The sequence below is a fragment of the Orcinus orca genome, chromosome 8, assembly GCF_937001465.1.
Source record: "Orcinus orca chromosome 8, mOrcOrc1.1, whole genome shotgun sequence".
Taxonomy (NCBI): Eukaryota; Metazoa; Chordata; class Mammalia; order Artiodactyla; family Delphinidae; genus Orcinus; species Orcinus orca.
In genome coordinates this window covers 82,299,566-82,316,553 of record NC_064566.1, presented here as the reverse complement: position 1 = coordinate 82,316,553, position 16,988 = coordinate 82,299,566, and the positions used below count along the sequence as shown (strand labels likewise).

At 34.6% G+C, this 16,988-nt stretch overlaps 1 protein-coding gene across 11 annotated transcripts in view; it reads right to left on the bottom strand.

The window, feature by feature from the left end:
* Positions 1-15,902, bottom strand: part of GRIA4 (glutamate ionotropic receptor AMPA type subunit 4) — a 517,460-nt gene extending 501,558 nt beyond the window's left edge. For 3 of the 11 annotated variants that reach the window (XM_049714079.1, XM_004284005.3, XM_033413422.2), the window contains exons 1-3: positions 15,492-15,902; positions 14,865-15,038; positions 13,524-13,682 (exon numbers count right to left, since the gene is read on the bottom strand). In XM_049714079.1, the coding sequence (XP_049570036.1) occupies positions 13,524-13,682; positions 14,865-14,952 (247 nt within the window). In that variant the 5' untranslated portion in view covers positions 14,953-15,038; positions 15,492-15,902. Of the gene's footprint in view, positions 1-13,523; positions 13,683-14,864; positions 15,361-15,491 lie in introns of those variants that run through there. The other 8 variants (XR_007478959.1, XM_049714080.1, XM_004284004.3 and 5 more) reach the window with 6 other exon arrangements.
* Positions 15,903-16,988: the final 1,086 nt, after the last annotated feature.

Below are 16,988 nucleotides of genomic sequence, written 5' to 3'. Positions count from 1 at the left end.
ATTCCTGAACTCAACTGCTGGGACAAGTCAGATAGAGGACTGTCATGACTGACATTCTTCCTTAAACAGTCTGGCTAGACTTTAATTTAACCATTCCTCCAACTAAATACTGCCAAGTAATGCTTTAATGAGCATTTTCATGGCTAGAGATTTTCCTGTATTCCTGAGTTCAAATGATTCACAATTTGTAATGTTTTTGATACATTGTGACAAATTGATTTTCAAAAGCATTGTATCAATTTTAAATGCCCCAGCCATCTTGAGTAATTTGAAATTTTCTTTTTCAATTAAATTTGATGGCCTTTGTGTTTGTTTTAATGTTTAAAAAATACAAGTGCAATGAAATGACAATCTTTATAAACAACATGGAAAAATTTGATCAATTATTATAGGATAATTCACATTTAACTACCACACATACCTAAAGAGTATTGGTTCATGACCTGGTATCACAGCCTGTTTTTAATTTTAATCATCAATAAGGATAATCATATAGTGAAGAGTCACATGGAATTTAAAATAGTTTATAGCTAACTTAATTATGACTCAAGATGGTCTTGATGTTTCCAAACAAGTTGAAATTTAAGAGTGTACATGTAAAATCTTTCATTTTGAATTTTAAAAAATGCCTATGGAGAAGTTGATTTGTAGCAATTCATGTGGAAAAAAGGGCAAAGTGTTAAGTTTTAATTGACTATGAATTTAACAAGAACAGAGTGATGTAACAAACTAATTAAAACTCAAATAATCTTGGTCTACACTTTATATGTAAAATGCCTAAATAATCGGAATTAACATTCTCACCTGGACAGATCATGTCAGATCATAATCATGAGTGTCAAAAATGTGGTTTAATTCTAGACAGATCATGACAGGAGAATCGGGTTAATTCAGGTCAATATATTTTAATAAAATTATGATAAATCCATGGGATATTCAGAATGCCAGAACTAGGATGTTAATGGTTTTAGAAACTATGTTATACAAGGAAATGTTATTTAGCTTGGGGAAGTACAAAGGGGACTTGTGTTATCTGTTTTCAAAAATGTGAAGTGTTTGAGTCATATAGAGAAGAAGTTGATTTATGTTATGTTATTCAATTCTGGCTAAGAATTAGTTGTTATAATACCCAACCAAGAAATGGATTCCTTTCCTCCTTTTCCTCCTCTCATAATCAGTCAGCAGACATTTATTAAGTATGGAACATAATTGTTCCTGGCACAGTGAAAGACCCTCAAAATAGAGGTACTAATAAGGTATCATCCTTGTCCTCAAGGAACTCGCAGTCTAATGGATTTGACAGATTATCTATCTATCTATCTATCATCTTCCAAGGTATACACAATATACAGAAAGTACTATACAGGAAAGTTAACTATTCAAGCAAAAGCTGATCAACATCTTTGTTAAAAGGGATATCATTTATACTTTTAATTTATAGCTGCTGTACCTTTGTGTTTCCTTCTTAAAATGATGTGCATAGTCTTTTAAGGTATATTTATAAACATAATGTTTATATCGTACTCATATATTATTGACATATATTATTTAAGAAAAATCCAAATATAAAAACAAAGCTAATTTTTAATGGGATCAATGTTGTTACTGCTCAGTAAATGTGAAATTGAGCTCCTTGGTTATCAGAGGAAAAAGGGAAACATTTGGACTTACAAGTGTTCCATTAAGAAAAAAGAAAGCATGCATATGTTTTTCAGAAAAAAAATATTTATCTTGATTCTAAGTCTTTGGAGCAGAGAAGTAGTGAAATATCTTTCAAACTTGCCAAGGTAAGATTATATACATAGTTTAAAATTTAAGTAATTTACACAGGGTAAACTAATTTCAAAAGAGGGACGGATAAGGGCTATAGAAACAAGCAAATTGTGAAATTTACTATAGAAAATGCAATGTGGATAATCAAGAATTGACAGGTTTTCATCGTATGTTTGACTCCAGATGCCTTCTTTCACATCTTCTAGTTTCATGAACTTTAAGAAGTGCTAAGGAAGCAGTCAATGTCTGAACAGATGGTTCTCCTGAGTATGCTTACTAGTACACCTGTTATGCTTACTGGTACACCTGGGCTTCCCACATGGGCTTTCTCCTATTCTGAAAGCAGATTGTATCAGCATTTTCTAGTTCTTTTGTCAGCAGACACCACATGTTATAAGTACCTAGAAGTTCTCTTCTACCAGATTTAAATTTATCAAAGTGCTCTCTGGCCAGCACAATGTACGTCAATTTGCATTAACTGTCCCACTTTGTTCTTTATAGGACTTACTTTCCTCCTTTTTTAACCCATCCCATCAATTGACTCTAATGAAAACAAATGAGAAAAAAACATGCTTAAGATAAGGAAGACACATAACATTTATTTTGGATCCACTACCTCATTGTTCATTTTGGATCCACTACTTCTGTTCATTTTTTTCTAAGATAACACATGAAAAGTCTTAGCTATCTTAAGGATGCCCCAAGGATGAGTGGAGAGAAAACTCATCACATATTGTTCATTCTTATATTCAAAGATATTTACTGATCCTTGCTTTGTACCAGGTATTGTGCAAGGCTATGAGGATATATTGTTTAACAAGGCAGATAAAGGCCTTGGTTCTGGGAGTTTATTTCCTAGTGGGGAATTATAGATGATAAATATGTAAACAAATGAAAATAATAATTACAGATTGTAATAAATGCAAAGATTATCATATGGTTGGTAATGCAATATAAAGTAATTGGAGTTTGGGAGTGGGAAAGCTTACTCTAGAGAGGCTGGCAAGGAAGATTTCTTTTAGGTGATGACTTTGACCTGAGTCCTGAAGATTCAGAAAAAGCTAGTCAAGCAATAACTGGATTGGAGGAACAGCCCCTCTCCAAAAAAAGGTAATGGAAAGTACAAAGGTATAGAAAAAAGAATGAAAGGGTTAAAGGATGTTCAGGAAACAAAAAGAAGAATGAGAAAACTTCAGCATGGAGAACAAGGTAAAAAGATGGGCAGGAGTCAGATCATGCTTATAATCAGAGCCTGTTAAAGAGTTGCAATTTTACTCTAAGAGACTGAAAAGCCATTGGAGGGTTTTAAGTAATGAAAAATGTCCCTTCTTTCAATTCTGAAGGGAACCACTGGCTCCTGCATGTAAAGTGGATGGGAGAGGTAAGGTAGAAGCAGATTAACTATGAAATTATTAGAAAAGTACCATTAACTTGGACTAGAACTGTGGGATAGAAATGGAGAAAGGTGGAAATACTTGTAATGTACTTTGGAGATAGGAGCAAGAGGACCTGGTCAGATGTTAAATGACAACAGGAAAAAACCTAGGAAAGTAATAGATGGAGCAAGGAAGCAGATGAGAAAAATATCAAAACTAGAAATATGACCACTAGGGACTGTCAAGAAAGGTAGATGAAGAAAAGCAAATAGGAGAACTTGAGAAGAGGTAATATGCAGAACTTCTGCTCAAGCTCAAATTCAGTCATGATAACGGAGATCTGCACAAATATATCAGTTCAAAGAAGTTGTAAAAGAATAGCTTATTCAAATAAATAGAGCAGAAAAAAATAAAGATCAATTCCTAACACACATAAGAAAATAAATTCCAAAAGAGTTAGCATTATAAATATAAAATTTTAAACCATAAAGTATACTAGAAAAATGTGGAATAATATTATATAGTTTTAAGGACAGGAATACCTTTATAAGCAAAGCATGAAACCTAGAAGCCATAAAGAAAATGACTCACAGATTTGAGTACATAAAAATTTAAAATGTCTGTACAGTAAAAGGCATCATAAATGAAGGTGGAAGCCAAAGGCACAGTAGAAAAATAATTTGCAACATACATGACAAAGGGTTCATTTCTTAGCATGTAAAACACTCCCTCAAATAGAAAACACTGGCAAAGTAAAAGAACAACAGTTCACACAGAAAGATATACATGGTCTTATAAATATAGGAAAATATTCTCAGCCACACTATTAATCAAAAACATGCAAATTAAAGTAGCAATTAGATGTCATTTTTATCCATCAGGACAAGTGAAGATTCAAGAGACTGATAATGACTAGTGTTAGCAGGTCATAGAAAAACAATTATTCTCACATTTAGGTGGCTGTAAATTTAAATAATACTTTGTTTTTGAGAAGACACTGACAATATGTACTAAAAGCAATAATCCACATTATTTGATATAGTAATTTCATTTCCAGGAATTAATCCTACAGGAATATTCACACAGGTACTCAAGTAGTTTTACTGCTATTCTGTTTGTAATATAAAAAATGTGGAAACAACCTAAATGTTGATCCAGATTGTACATTTATCATAGTAACTTTGCACAATGACATTATGTAGCAGTAAAAGAAAATAAGATAGCTCTATATAAGTATAGTTTATAACTGACAGAAAACATTTTATGATAAATGAAATAAAATAATAAAATATAGGTATAAATTAATATCATTTTTATTAAAAAGTTTCATTTATTCAATAGATATATATTAGTACCTTATGTTTATAATACTCTTTATCTCTCTACCTAGGTCTATACAGATAAGAAAAGAAGTCTGGAAAGATCTATAAACCCTATTTACTGTGATTATGTGGTGAGACTGCAAAAATATTTTGCCTATTTAAGACTTCTAAATTATTTGAAATTTTTGTGTCAGTTTAAAAAGATAAAATATGAAAAATGGAAAGATCACAGGGTATAATATATTTAAAGTTACTGATGAGAAACTGCCTATTTTAGAAAAAGCAGATAAGCAACAAAAGTAAGCAAACAATGATTACAGCTTATGGTGTAATTTTTGCTGTAACTGGAGAAATACAATGGCTTATTCAAAGAAAATAATACATCTCAATTTTTTTACCCTTTATTTTTGAGATAATGTTGAACTTTTTATTTATGACACTAGTAGTTTTATTAAGTTGGAGACAAGTGATGATGCTATGAAGACTGCAGAAAATTTGACTTAGGGTGATGATCTTTAAGACAATCCTCACTATGTTTATTGGAATCCAAAAACGTGTAAAGGAAAACTGAAATGAAATCCCTGACAGCTAAGCAAATCTTTAAAGCACTGGGGAAAATATGTTTCGATTCGAATAGATGTAGTTATTCTGAAATCAAATAACATTCCTATAAAACTTATGTAGGTTGGCCAACTAATGAAGTATCCAACACTGTTTGTGTAACATATAAAGACCCACTTATTAATTTTTACACCTGGTGGTATTTATAACATGAATTTTGAAATATAAAGTAATGAGAGCATTATCATTTAGAATACTCAAATTTCTGTGCTGCATTACAAATCACATAGAAAACTCGATGTCCAGTGTAAAATGGACATATTCACTGGAGTAAATGAAAATTGTTAAAGAACTAACTTTGAAGAAAACATCTTTCTATTTAAATTAGGAGTTATCTAGCTACTGTCACAGAGTGATGGCTATCTTGTGAATACTGTACTAACCAAGATACTATAGTGTGAATGGCAGGCAAAACTGACTTCAAGATCTGATGCCCTGGATACTTGTCATTAGGCAAATTTTCTTAACAACAGATCTTCAGTTTCTCCACATAAATAATTAAAATAATAATGATACCTGCTTCTAGAGTTGTGTAAGAATTGAGGTAACTAACACAGAGACTTGGCACATAATCAGTAGCTATTATTATCAAGGAGAAATGAGTTTCAAAGAACAGGGAGTTATCAGCTATGTCAAATCCTGCAAACTACAATATTAAAAGACAATGACTAAGGAAAAATGGGATTTACTATTCTGTAAGTCACTGATGACCTTCAAGAACACTGTTGTAGGAGTGGTGATGGTTAAGGGAGAAGGTAAATCGTGATAAAAATAGAAGGGGCTGATGTGGAATATGTAGAACTTTTGATAGTAAGAGAAGGAATAAAAATAATATGATGACAGTTTAAGAGGCAGAGGACCAAGTCAAGCATTTTTCTAGCTAGGACACACTGATTATTTTCTATGACAAGGAAGAAGCTACTGGAGATGGAGTTTATGGGAAAATTCCAGGTTAGTTTCAAAGATAAAATCCAACTGGCTTTCTTCTTCTTTTTTTTTTTTTTTTTGAAATGAAGAAGGTAGAGAATGAAGTACTGTGCATTTATCTAATATATGTGTAGCTCCTTTAGGGCTGTGGGCTTTTTTTTTCTTTTTCTTGTAACTGGAATTCATTGAGAAGCTGTTCAAAAGTTTAGACTGTCTCTCTGTAAACACACACACACACCGTGCTCATGAACACATAATTTTGCATGCAATTACGAGAATTCATCAATCTCTTTAATCCATCCATGAACCAGTTCTCTCTCCAAATGGTCCATAGATCCCAGACAAAGTTACCCTCTCATAGGACTTAGAAATAATTTTAAAAAATATGCATTTAGATTTGTGTATATAAACTAAAATTAACAATTCAGTTAGAGGTCAAAAACATTCCTATGAAATATCAACAAAATATATTTATTCAAAACATAAATTGCTTTTTCAAAATATAAACAGAAAATATAAATAAACTCGAAGTTTTAGCATTGGTTTTGAAATAAATGTTCTATATGACAAAGAATGTAATACGACTAAATTTAATTGAGTTATAGGCTAAATATTTTCCAAACACTTTTCTAATATTCATAAAATTCATGTGTTTTGTATGTTAATGAATGAAGAAACTGTGGCTCAAAAGTGTTAAGTAACTTACCCACTATCAGGTTGTAAATTGAAGCCTATCTGGCTCAAAAGTCCAGAAAAGACTCTCCCTACCTCTAAATAAAACATAAGACTATTCTAGGCCAACATACATGAAAGAGTATATATTAATAGAATTTATGTGGGATTAATAAAGGTTGTGTTTTTTCTGGTCAAAATACAAAAGAACACTAAAGAATAAAGAAGGAAAGACTTGTTAAAGGTCAATTATCCATGCAACTCATTATTAAAATTCTGCAGCCAGTGACAAGGTTGATGACTATTTACTTGAAATTCTTCCCATTTCTTGGCTCCCGTGAAATTACTCTTGCCTCATTTTCATCTGAACTCACTGACCCATTTCCTTCAGTCTCTTTTTCTCTCTCTGTCCCTCAAGTACTGTATTTCCTGGATTTATGTCCTCAACATTCTGTTCAATGTTTTTGCTCTTTCTGTATGATTTTGCCCACATCCATGGTTTCAGCCATTATCAAATGTCTCTCTTTAGTTCAAACTGAGCCCAAGAGCCCCAGATACACATGTCCAACTCTCTACTGCATTTGGATGTCTCTTAAACTCCTCAAAATCAGTACATCCACACCATACTCATCTTCCCCATTCAAATCTGCTCCTGTGTGTCCCTTCCTAGTTGATGGTACTGCTATCTAATCATTTTTCCAGACCAAAAATTGAAGAAATCATCTTTAATTCTTACCATACTTCCTTTCCATTCTCCCACACAGACATCCAATCTATCACTAAGTTCTGTCAACAGTTCTGTATTCTTAGATCTATGTACTTTTCTCTCTCCTTAGTGCTTCTACTTTTATTCAAGCACTTAATCATCCTAAATTGCATTACTTCAAGACTCAACTGTTTTTTTCTTCCCATTTTGCCCCCTTCTAATACATTCTCTTTCTTGAAATCATCCTGTTCTTTGTAAAACATAAATCTCATCATGTCACTGTTGTTTTTAAATCATTTATGGGTCCCCCTTTTTATTCAGAAGAGTCTCCTTACAAGAGCTACAAGATCCTGTGTGGATCTACAAAGCCCTGCCCCTTAGCACACCTCTCCTTCCCAGTACAATCAATACTCTACAGCCAGACTAAACCATATCCAGTGGCTTAATCACACCTGGCCCTGCCACACCTTGGTGCCTTGTCATGTTCTGCTCCTTTGGCCAGGCGTGCCTTCCTTCCTCTCTATTTTTCAAATAACTCAACTAGAGTCTTAACACCCAGATCAGATAACATTTCCCCTAGGATACCATGCCAAGTTTGATGTTCCTTCCTGTGTTAATGTCTGTCATAGCACTGTTTCTCTGTCATAATACTTTGTCTTACTGTACTGTGATAACTGGCTTGTACATCTTTCCCCCTAGACTATTAGCTTCTTGAGGGCAACAACTACTCTTATAAGTTTCTGTATGCTCATTTCTAGTATAGTGTCTTAAATACAGTTACCCTTGATAAGTATGTTTCATGAATAAATGGATATGTTTATTATCTAATCTACTGAATGAATGGACAAATTCACTACACAATATGGCTTCAGTCTTTGTTATATCACTCACTGCCATCTGATTAATGAATAAGTTGCCAGAAATGTCTTGCCCTATTTTCTTCAAAATGTTACAATTAAATTAGAAAAAAAATGACAATTCTTTTCTTTCTTGGTTCAAGTAATCTCAATACAGATGTAGTTTTCACATCCTACGGTCTCCTGGTTAAAGTACTAGGATAGTAATTAGAAGACCTGAGTTCAAACTCAGGCTCTGCAACTTATTAGCTACATGGTCTTTGGCAAGTCAAGTAACTTCTTTGAGTCAAAGCTGGCTTAACTAAAAAATAATAACTAAAAAATAATGACTATCTTCTCAGACAGTCTCACTCAAAGACTAGCTTGAGGTCAAATAAAATCATGTACATAAAAGCAGTTTAAAAACTATGTGTTGTAGTAAAATGTAAGGTGTATGGTGTTTATTCTTCATTTTAAATTCCTGAACTATAGTAAAATTCTGTAAATAAGACATATACATATTTCCCAATGTCAGAAAGTAAAATTTTTTTCCTCTTTGAGAAATAAAAAACCCTTGGGAGAATCCACAAGAAAAAAAACAGTTTAGAGAGTTTATCAAATGGCTTTAAGAAAGCTTAGTACTGTGATAATTCTGAAATACATCAATGCAAATTGTGCATCATTTAAGAAAGGGACAAGCCATAGAAATGTGACTCATCTTTGTCATCAATCTCATGGGGAAAATTAAGAAAAAGAGGGAAAGAATATTATAAAACTAAAGAATTATTTCAAATCAACATAGAATCTTGCTATCAATTCAAAATAAGGAAATCTAATGACAGTCACTCATTTTCCTAAAAATAATCAAAAGTCAAATAGTATTTAATGTATTTCTGCGAACAACTTTGCAGGTCAAACCATCAGAACTTATTTTTAGCATTTTTAAGATTATTATATCAGTCCAATATAAACTCTTAGAATGTCTTTTTAGGACTACATGTCCTTGAGAAGGAAAATGTACAAAACTTAAACATTGTTGAATTAAAGCCAAAAGTTTGTATTATTTAGTACCCTTAAACAAGTTTGAATTAAGTCCCTATTATATAAGCTCTGCCTGCAGAGCCTACCGGATATAATGTCACATTTTCAATGTATTTAGATTAACTAAACAAGTATATTTTACATACCAACCTACTTTTACAAGTGGCACACAACTGGGTATTTAGAGTTGATAACTAAACCCATCACAAATAGAACTAATATTTAACTTAAAAAGAACAATTTTCTCATCATTACTAGGGTATAATATGTATTCTATTTTTGACTTACAACTTTCCTATCCATCATGTTGTAAACTACTGAATAGACAGATTTTAGACAGAAAAGGAGAGTAAGATAAACACATTATTTGTAAAAAATAAAACAAAAATATTAGCCAGTTGGTCTTTCCTATCCAAGTTTAAAAAGTTGGGAATATTCCACAAAATTCTCTTATTATTTCACCTAAGGGACAATACATGAGTACTTGATCTATTTCACTATGTTTTTCCTACTACCCATATGAAATTAAAAGAATCATTTGAGAAACTGAACATCTGTGGATTATATTGTAAAGGGACTGCCTTACTTATTAAAGACTGATTCTTTTACAGGATAGCTAACGTAACTGGACTAAATTAATAATTGCAATGTCTCATCTTTTTATCTTTTAGAAAGCTTGGGATAGATTATTTTAGTATTTTGGTTATTACTTCTTTGGCAAAATTTAAGATACATCATCCTCCAAACCAAAATATCTTTATTAATTAACTATTAGAAAAATATAAGAACATAGCCTGCTTTTTCAGGTTGTCTCAAATGTTTTGTAAAGAACATATTCAATTTAACTAGCATGTTTGTTTGCAAGGATAGCTATTTTGGGTCAACTGTATAATATTTTATTAGAGGACATTCCATATTGAATATTTAATATTTTATTAAATTAATTTATTAAAGGACAGTCCGTATTGAATTTATTTTTTAAATAAATTTATTTTGCCATACACCATACTTTGAATAGATTACAACAAAGAAATGTATACCTTTAATTACATTTTGAAATTTGACTACTTGGGCTATTTATTACACCTATACTTTGTTATTGAAATATGTCATAATTCTATATTATCTGTATTTCTTATAATTTCAGTTTTATACTTAGCAAAGTGTGATTTTTCAACCATGTGAATAGTTTAAAATGAGAACAATATTTTAATTTAATCTTACACAAATATTGTAAAAAAAATAAAATGAAACTATAAGCCAAAATTATCCCCACCCTCTCTCAGCAACTTGGGATTTATACCAAACGTGAAAAATTTGAGTTAATTGGATTTATACTTATGCAGTATGTAAACTCTATACACAGAATGTTTAGATTGTCTGAAGTATTCTTAGAATGCTAAATTAATTTTGAGGCAGAAGAACCAACGTTAAATTACATCTGTCCAATAGATGACCAATAATACTCTTTATTCTTTAATCTGTCTTTTTTGTCTTTAAGTATACATTCCGTAAACTAAACATATCCTGTTTAGTGGCCCTTATTCACAAAGACACTAGATTATGAAGTTTTACAAGGGCACACTGCAGGAAAATCGTATTTAAGATAAACCTAGCCAGACACATATATTTTTTTATATTTAAAAAATATATGTATATTTAATCCAACATGAAAAATTTTTAAATCTAGCCTGTATCACTGTGAGGAATAAGTTCCATGTTAATTCTACAGAACACTATTTTTATCCTTCTGTACCCAAAGGCATAGAGCTTGATATATGAGTTTGCCTCATACTTATTGCTTACGTGTCACCTTTAATTAGACTGGAAAATCACGCGTCTACATGCTCTAGGTCAGTCCATTTAACAAACACCAATCACCTGACCCACACTCTCTGACCATTGATTTTTCCCAAATTCTGCTTAGATTTGCCTTAAGGACATTTGGCATACTCATTTGTCAAAATTTTTTCCTTTTCTTCACTAGAAAATGGGTTTTTTCCTTATTTACAATTTATGTTTTTAAAAAATATTTTAAGCATGTATGCAAAGTCAGTTATATGTGATTATGAAAAACATGACACCACTAACATTGCCTTACACTTGGAATCAAAATAAGCGGACTTAGTTTACTTAGCTTTAATTTTCTCAATTCTAACATGTTAAAGAATAGCATATTACCTATATTTTATACCTTTTTTTAAACTTTTTCATTCTGTGTACAGATTCTTAGCAATTTCTTATGTTTACAGGTTCTTTACCAGTACACTTTATTTTATACAATATTTTTATTACATAAATAATATAATACTAATTAAAATTTTCCTGAATGAGATTAACATATGATATGGAAGAAGAAAGAACTATCACTTTATAGTTTATATAGCTGGAAGCCATAACATAAACTTTAAAATACTGAAGCACTTAGTTAGAAAATATAAAACTAATATAGCTCCACTTTTAAGACAGTCTTTCATTAACTAAATAATAAAAATGAATACTTATATAGCAATTTACTGTAGACAAAGTACCTTCAAATATATCTGAATCATGAATTATCTGTAAACTTAGAAATGGTTTTGTTGACAGAATCTCAAGAGAGACACAAGAAAAATATTTAAATCAACAGATAATAATCACACACTAAGAATATTTTATACCTAGAACTGTTTGAAATGTTAACATCTCTATCAAAACTTGGAACAAAAATTAATAACTTAAGACATTTTCAAAAATGACTATCCACAAACTTAGCTCTAATTTATGTTCATTTCTGCTTAAAAATAACTCCCATATAATTATCATTATAATGAATATTGACTTTATTACTAAATACAACAAATGATTTTTTTAATTAAGTAGTACCCAAAGGAGCTAGAGAATTCCTGAAAATTAATACAATTGTAGCAGTTAAAAAAAAAGTCAGATCTTTAACCTCCTTATGAAATCAAGTTCTAAAGTAAAGTAATTAGATGCCAAAAAAATGGAAACGTAATCATGTCACTTGTTAGATGAATTAATGGCAAATATATATGAATTAAAATAATTAATGAAACAGATATCCTCCTAACACAAAAACTCCTTGTTTTCAATTTCAGTAGTTTGTTCAGTATACACTTGTACTCAGAAAGAGGACTTTCAAAATTAAAATATACTCAACTTGATATAATAAAAATATCATACAAAGCAGATTGAATATTTTATTACTGCTGTGCAAAATTTTATATAGAAACTATTCCTATATGTCTTACATAATCTATAACCATTATCTTAACATGTAAATTTTGAGCAGTAGTAAATTAGCATGTAAAAATAAGGAGGTATGTGAAACATGTTTCCCTCAAGAGTGAAAATGCAATCTAAATGTTCTATTGACTGATCATATTTTAGTGATTTTTAAATTAATACACAGTTGATTATATTTTTACTTTGTTATACAGTATTTTGGCAGGGGAGCTCTGTACAACTGTTTAATTATAGTGTTAGGTAAGATCACCAAATCTCAATCTTATTGCATAAAATAACAGATCCAGCTGGGTTGGTTTGTAAATTCAGTGGATTGGAGACTAACATGATTTGCCACCAAGGTAAGGATTCATGGAGTTATATTCACAGGATATATGCATTACCTGATAGCAGGAGACATTCACAACCCAGAATATAAGAGCAGGGCAGTCTCAAGTGACATCACCAGATCATCTGCAGCGTCAGCCAACCGACTCAAATATATATCCTCCACACCACCGCTCCCCTCTTTCTAACTGTTAGCAAACCTTCCATTGCCTTTACCAGTGTAAGAGAGCATGTGTCTTCTTTAAAAGCAAGACATATGCTTACTCAAGTGAAAAGCAAATAAAAACCAAGGAACAGAAATCAAAAACTAGATTGAGTACAATTTTCACTAACTTGATATTCAGGTTGTAGAAATAATACTGAAATGTTAAAGGAGAAAGTAACTTCAATTAATTTCAAGAAAAAAGAAAGACGGAAGAAGGGAGTGAGGGAGGCGGAAAAGAAAGAGGGAGGGAGGGAGGAAGGAAGGAAGAGAAAGAAAGACCAGCTAAATATCCCTGAGACTAAATCTTACTTTTAACTGATTTGCTCTGTAACCAGCAAACTGTGGAGGTCTTGAATGTCTTTCTTAAAAATATAATAATAATAATAGTAATAATAATAATATAGAGGAAGGGGACTCTATTGCCCCATTTTAATTCTCTTCTCATTTACCTACAACTTATGTTTTACTTACAAGCATTTGTTACAGCGAAACTGTTGGCTGTCTCAATGTTGTCCACATGAGGTACCAAATTAAAGGGAGCTTCTGACGCATTGGGGCTGGTGTTATGAAGAAAAATTGCTAATCGAAAAGCAGTGTATTCCTGATCTGTGTTTCGGATGAAGAGACCACCTATTAAAAACAGCAGAAAAAGCACATTCAGTGTCTCCTCTTGTAAATGTTACTATACCCACCCCAAGAACTGTCAAATTCACTGCCATTCACCAACACATACAATTAAGGAGCTATTCCTGCCACATCTTGGGAGACTGCCCTTTGTCCCTAAGGTGTATGCTTAATATTTTAGTCTTTAAGGCAGCTCAGCCTTTTCCTGTCCCAATTTGTCATGATCACCGTGACCTCTGAGACAGATCATTTAGTGTGCTTTCCTTTCTCTCTCTTGCACTCCCCATGATTCTCAGCACACTGCTACAGAAGCCAGCTCCAGGGCATTTCTAAGATGCATGCAGATGGGAAGATAATTTGCATTAAAATACAGAAATCAAGGGATGTGGTGAAGTGCAGGTTAGAGGGAAATCAGAAAGGAGACATGAACTTTGTCTTTATGCAGCTCTTGGACTCAGCCTAATTAGCACCGTTTTGTGCACTGTCTACGAGAAATGATGCAGTCTGAGGCTGGGCTTAGCTGGAAGAAATTCAATTGCTGCGTCCCATTAAAAGACAGGAGAGAATAGCAAGAAAAGCGAAGGACGGATAGGGTCCCTGGAAATAGAGTCGAGAGGGAGGATTAAGGGCAAAAGATTCAAGAGGAAAACAAAAGAAGAAAAGGTTCCGGGAAAGGGATCTAACTTTGGAATCCGTTAACTGGTAGCAAGCAAAGACAAGGAGGTGTGGGTGTAAATGCTTTTTTGCACAGTGTCTTTCTGTAATAGAGAAAGCTGCTGCGTACAGCACGGGAAGAAGGGGGGGGTGTTTTGTTTTGTTTTGTTTAAACAAACTCTACATCCCTTCATGCTTTAGAGAAAGAAATGAAAAGAAATATCAGATAAAATGCTACCAAACCCCACGGAGGTTTTTTTCCCCCAACTTATTGCAATCCTACTTAAGCGACATGATCCAAAGGTGGAAACAGGAGTATAGACTGAGGATGGACGGGTGGGCAGCTCTGTGCTGTTCTAACTGAACCTGCACCAAAGAGGCAGTCTTTTTATAAAGGGGAGAAAGGAAGAGGGAAGCAGAGGGGAAAGAAGCCGCCGAAGGTTCCCCTAAATTGCTTATCAGTAACTCATTTGACTCACTTTCGGATATCTGCTACAGCCACCCACACGCATACCCCACCGGAGCAAAGCTTACCTATTTGCACGCTGCTCGGAAAGGCTCCCATGGCGAGTCCCCAAAATCCAGAAAATAACAAGACTATCTGTCTGCAAATAATCCTCATCTTCTTTTCTCCTCTCCCTGGCGCGCTCTCTCTTTCTCTCGCACTCTTCCTAAAGGCTGTTCAGAGAGACATTGAGGACTATGGCGCTAAAATTAAAAACAACCAAAAAAGAAAAAAAAAAAAAAAAAAACAGAGGAGAGAGGTTTGGGTGGTTTGGGGTTATGACTATTTCCCTTTAGCAATCCATCCCGAGCTGCCAGATTTTTCCCGCAGTCTCCATAGCCCTGGGAGAGGTTTTCTGTCCGGCTGCAAATGTTACACATGCAAAAGATGGTGGTGGAGCGGCTACTGGCTGCTCGCAGAGATGAGACATGCGCTCTCTCTGTGCCTAGCTCGCACTAGCTCTCGGCCCTCGCTTTCTCACCTACACACACACACTAGCGCCGCGGCCGCCGCACGCGCTCTGCTGCTCCTTTCAGCCAACAGCCACCTAAAGCCTACAACAGCCCGGAGCCTCGCGCCCCCTCCGCGAGCGCGCAGCACTCCCTCCGCACGCCCCTCGCCCACTACTCGGCAGGCTTCATCCCTTGGGTGCTCACCCGAGCGCCTCAGTCTCTTCGACGCTCCAGAGCCAATCTGGAGACAGGTTTTTCCTTTTCACGACTCCCGCCTCTCTTCTTCCCGCGTTCGCAGTGGGTCCTACTCTGGGGATGGGCACCCCCAGCGTCCCTCTCTGCTTTCCAGGCGCCTCTGCTTCGCGGCTGCACTTGGCAGGAAATTCACCCGCGGGCCAGGTCCTCAAGCCCCGAACAGGGCCTCGGGGGGTTAGTACTTCCCCATGCCCCCGGCCCCCTGCCGCATTCTTGCAGGCTCTCGGGGAGGACCGGCTGCCTCCCTCTCCTTCAGCTCAGCCTTTCTCTCAGCCTCGCCCTCTTCTGCCACTGGGCTGCGCGCGGGGGACTCCGGTCCTCGCTGCAGCAAAGATTTCTCACCAGCAAACAGCCCGGGAATCTGGAGAGCCTGAGACGGGAATGGACGAGATGAAGGGGCTCAAGAGAGAGAGAGAGGAGGATGAGAAAAGGGGGCAAAGGGCAGCCTCAGGCAGGTTTAAGAAGCTGGAACCAAGGAGGAAAGAATTGATGGAGTTCAGGCTGGAGAAGAGACACAGAGAGGTCAAACCATTTTAGGAAAGAGAGGAAGGAAGAAAAAGTTAATTTAAATAACAAAATAGGGTGATGAACGGGGTGGGGAAGAGACTGAGAGGTGAAAACTGAATAGGGGGTCTACTTGTTCTTTGAAAGGCTTGGAACTAGGAGTAGGAAAGGTAATTAAAGAGTTCTTTCTCTCCAGTCACCTTTTCAAGAGACACTTTGCCTCTGTGCTAGACACACTTCAGGAGTAGCAAGAACATAGTTCAGGGGCTGATGAAGAAGAATGGGAAGGGCAGTGCTTGGAGCAGTGGGCACAAGTTGGTATTTGTGCCTGATAGAAAAATGGGGTATTTTACATGCACATAGTTTCTTAGCTGGAGCTCCAGAATACTCACTCTACTCCATGTCACTCCAAGAATACTTAAGCACTGCCTTGATGATGTCAATAGTTGTTTTAAATGGGTAGAAGAAATTTATTATTCTAGAAAGTTTTAGAGCTATGGTGTCATTGCCTCTCCAAGGGTCACCTTTAAGACTTCATTTCACTTGGCTGTATTGGATGGAGTCTGTACCACACCCAGAGAGAGTGACTGCAGTAGCAGTGAATGAAAGGTTTCTGATTTCCTCTTTATGGTTTGAGGTCTTCTGACCTAGACAGTATATCTAATCCCCTAATTCCATTAAAATGTAAGAGGAAATGTGTTTTAAATCTTTACAGTTCTTTGGGTGCCATTGGTTGAATCATATTATTTTAGAGCCTGGAAGGCTGGGTCACATCAGCTAAAGCCAAGCTTTTGACGAATTATTAGAGGGAGGGATTCTCCTTAAAGGTTAACTGTAAGAAATTTTAGAAATCTTCTGGTATCATACCTTCATATTAGTGTCTTCTACACCTAAAGTACTGTCTTCCATTACATTTTACAAAAGAATATAGTAAGTGCCTAT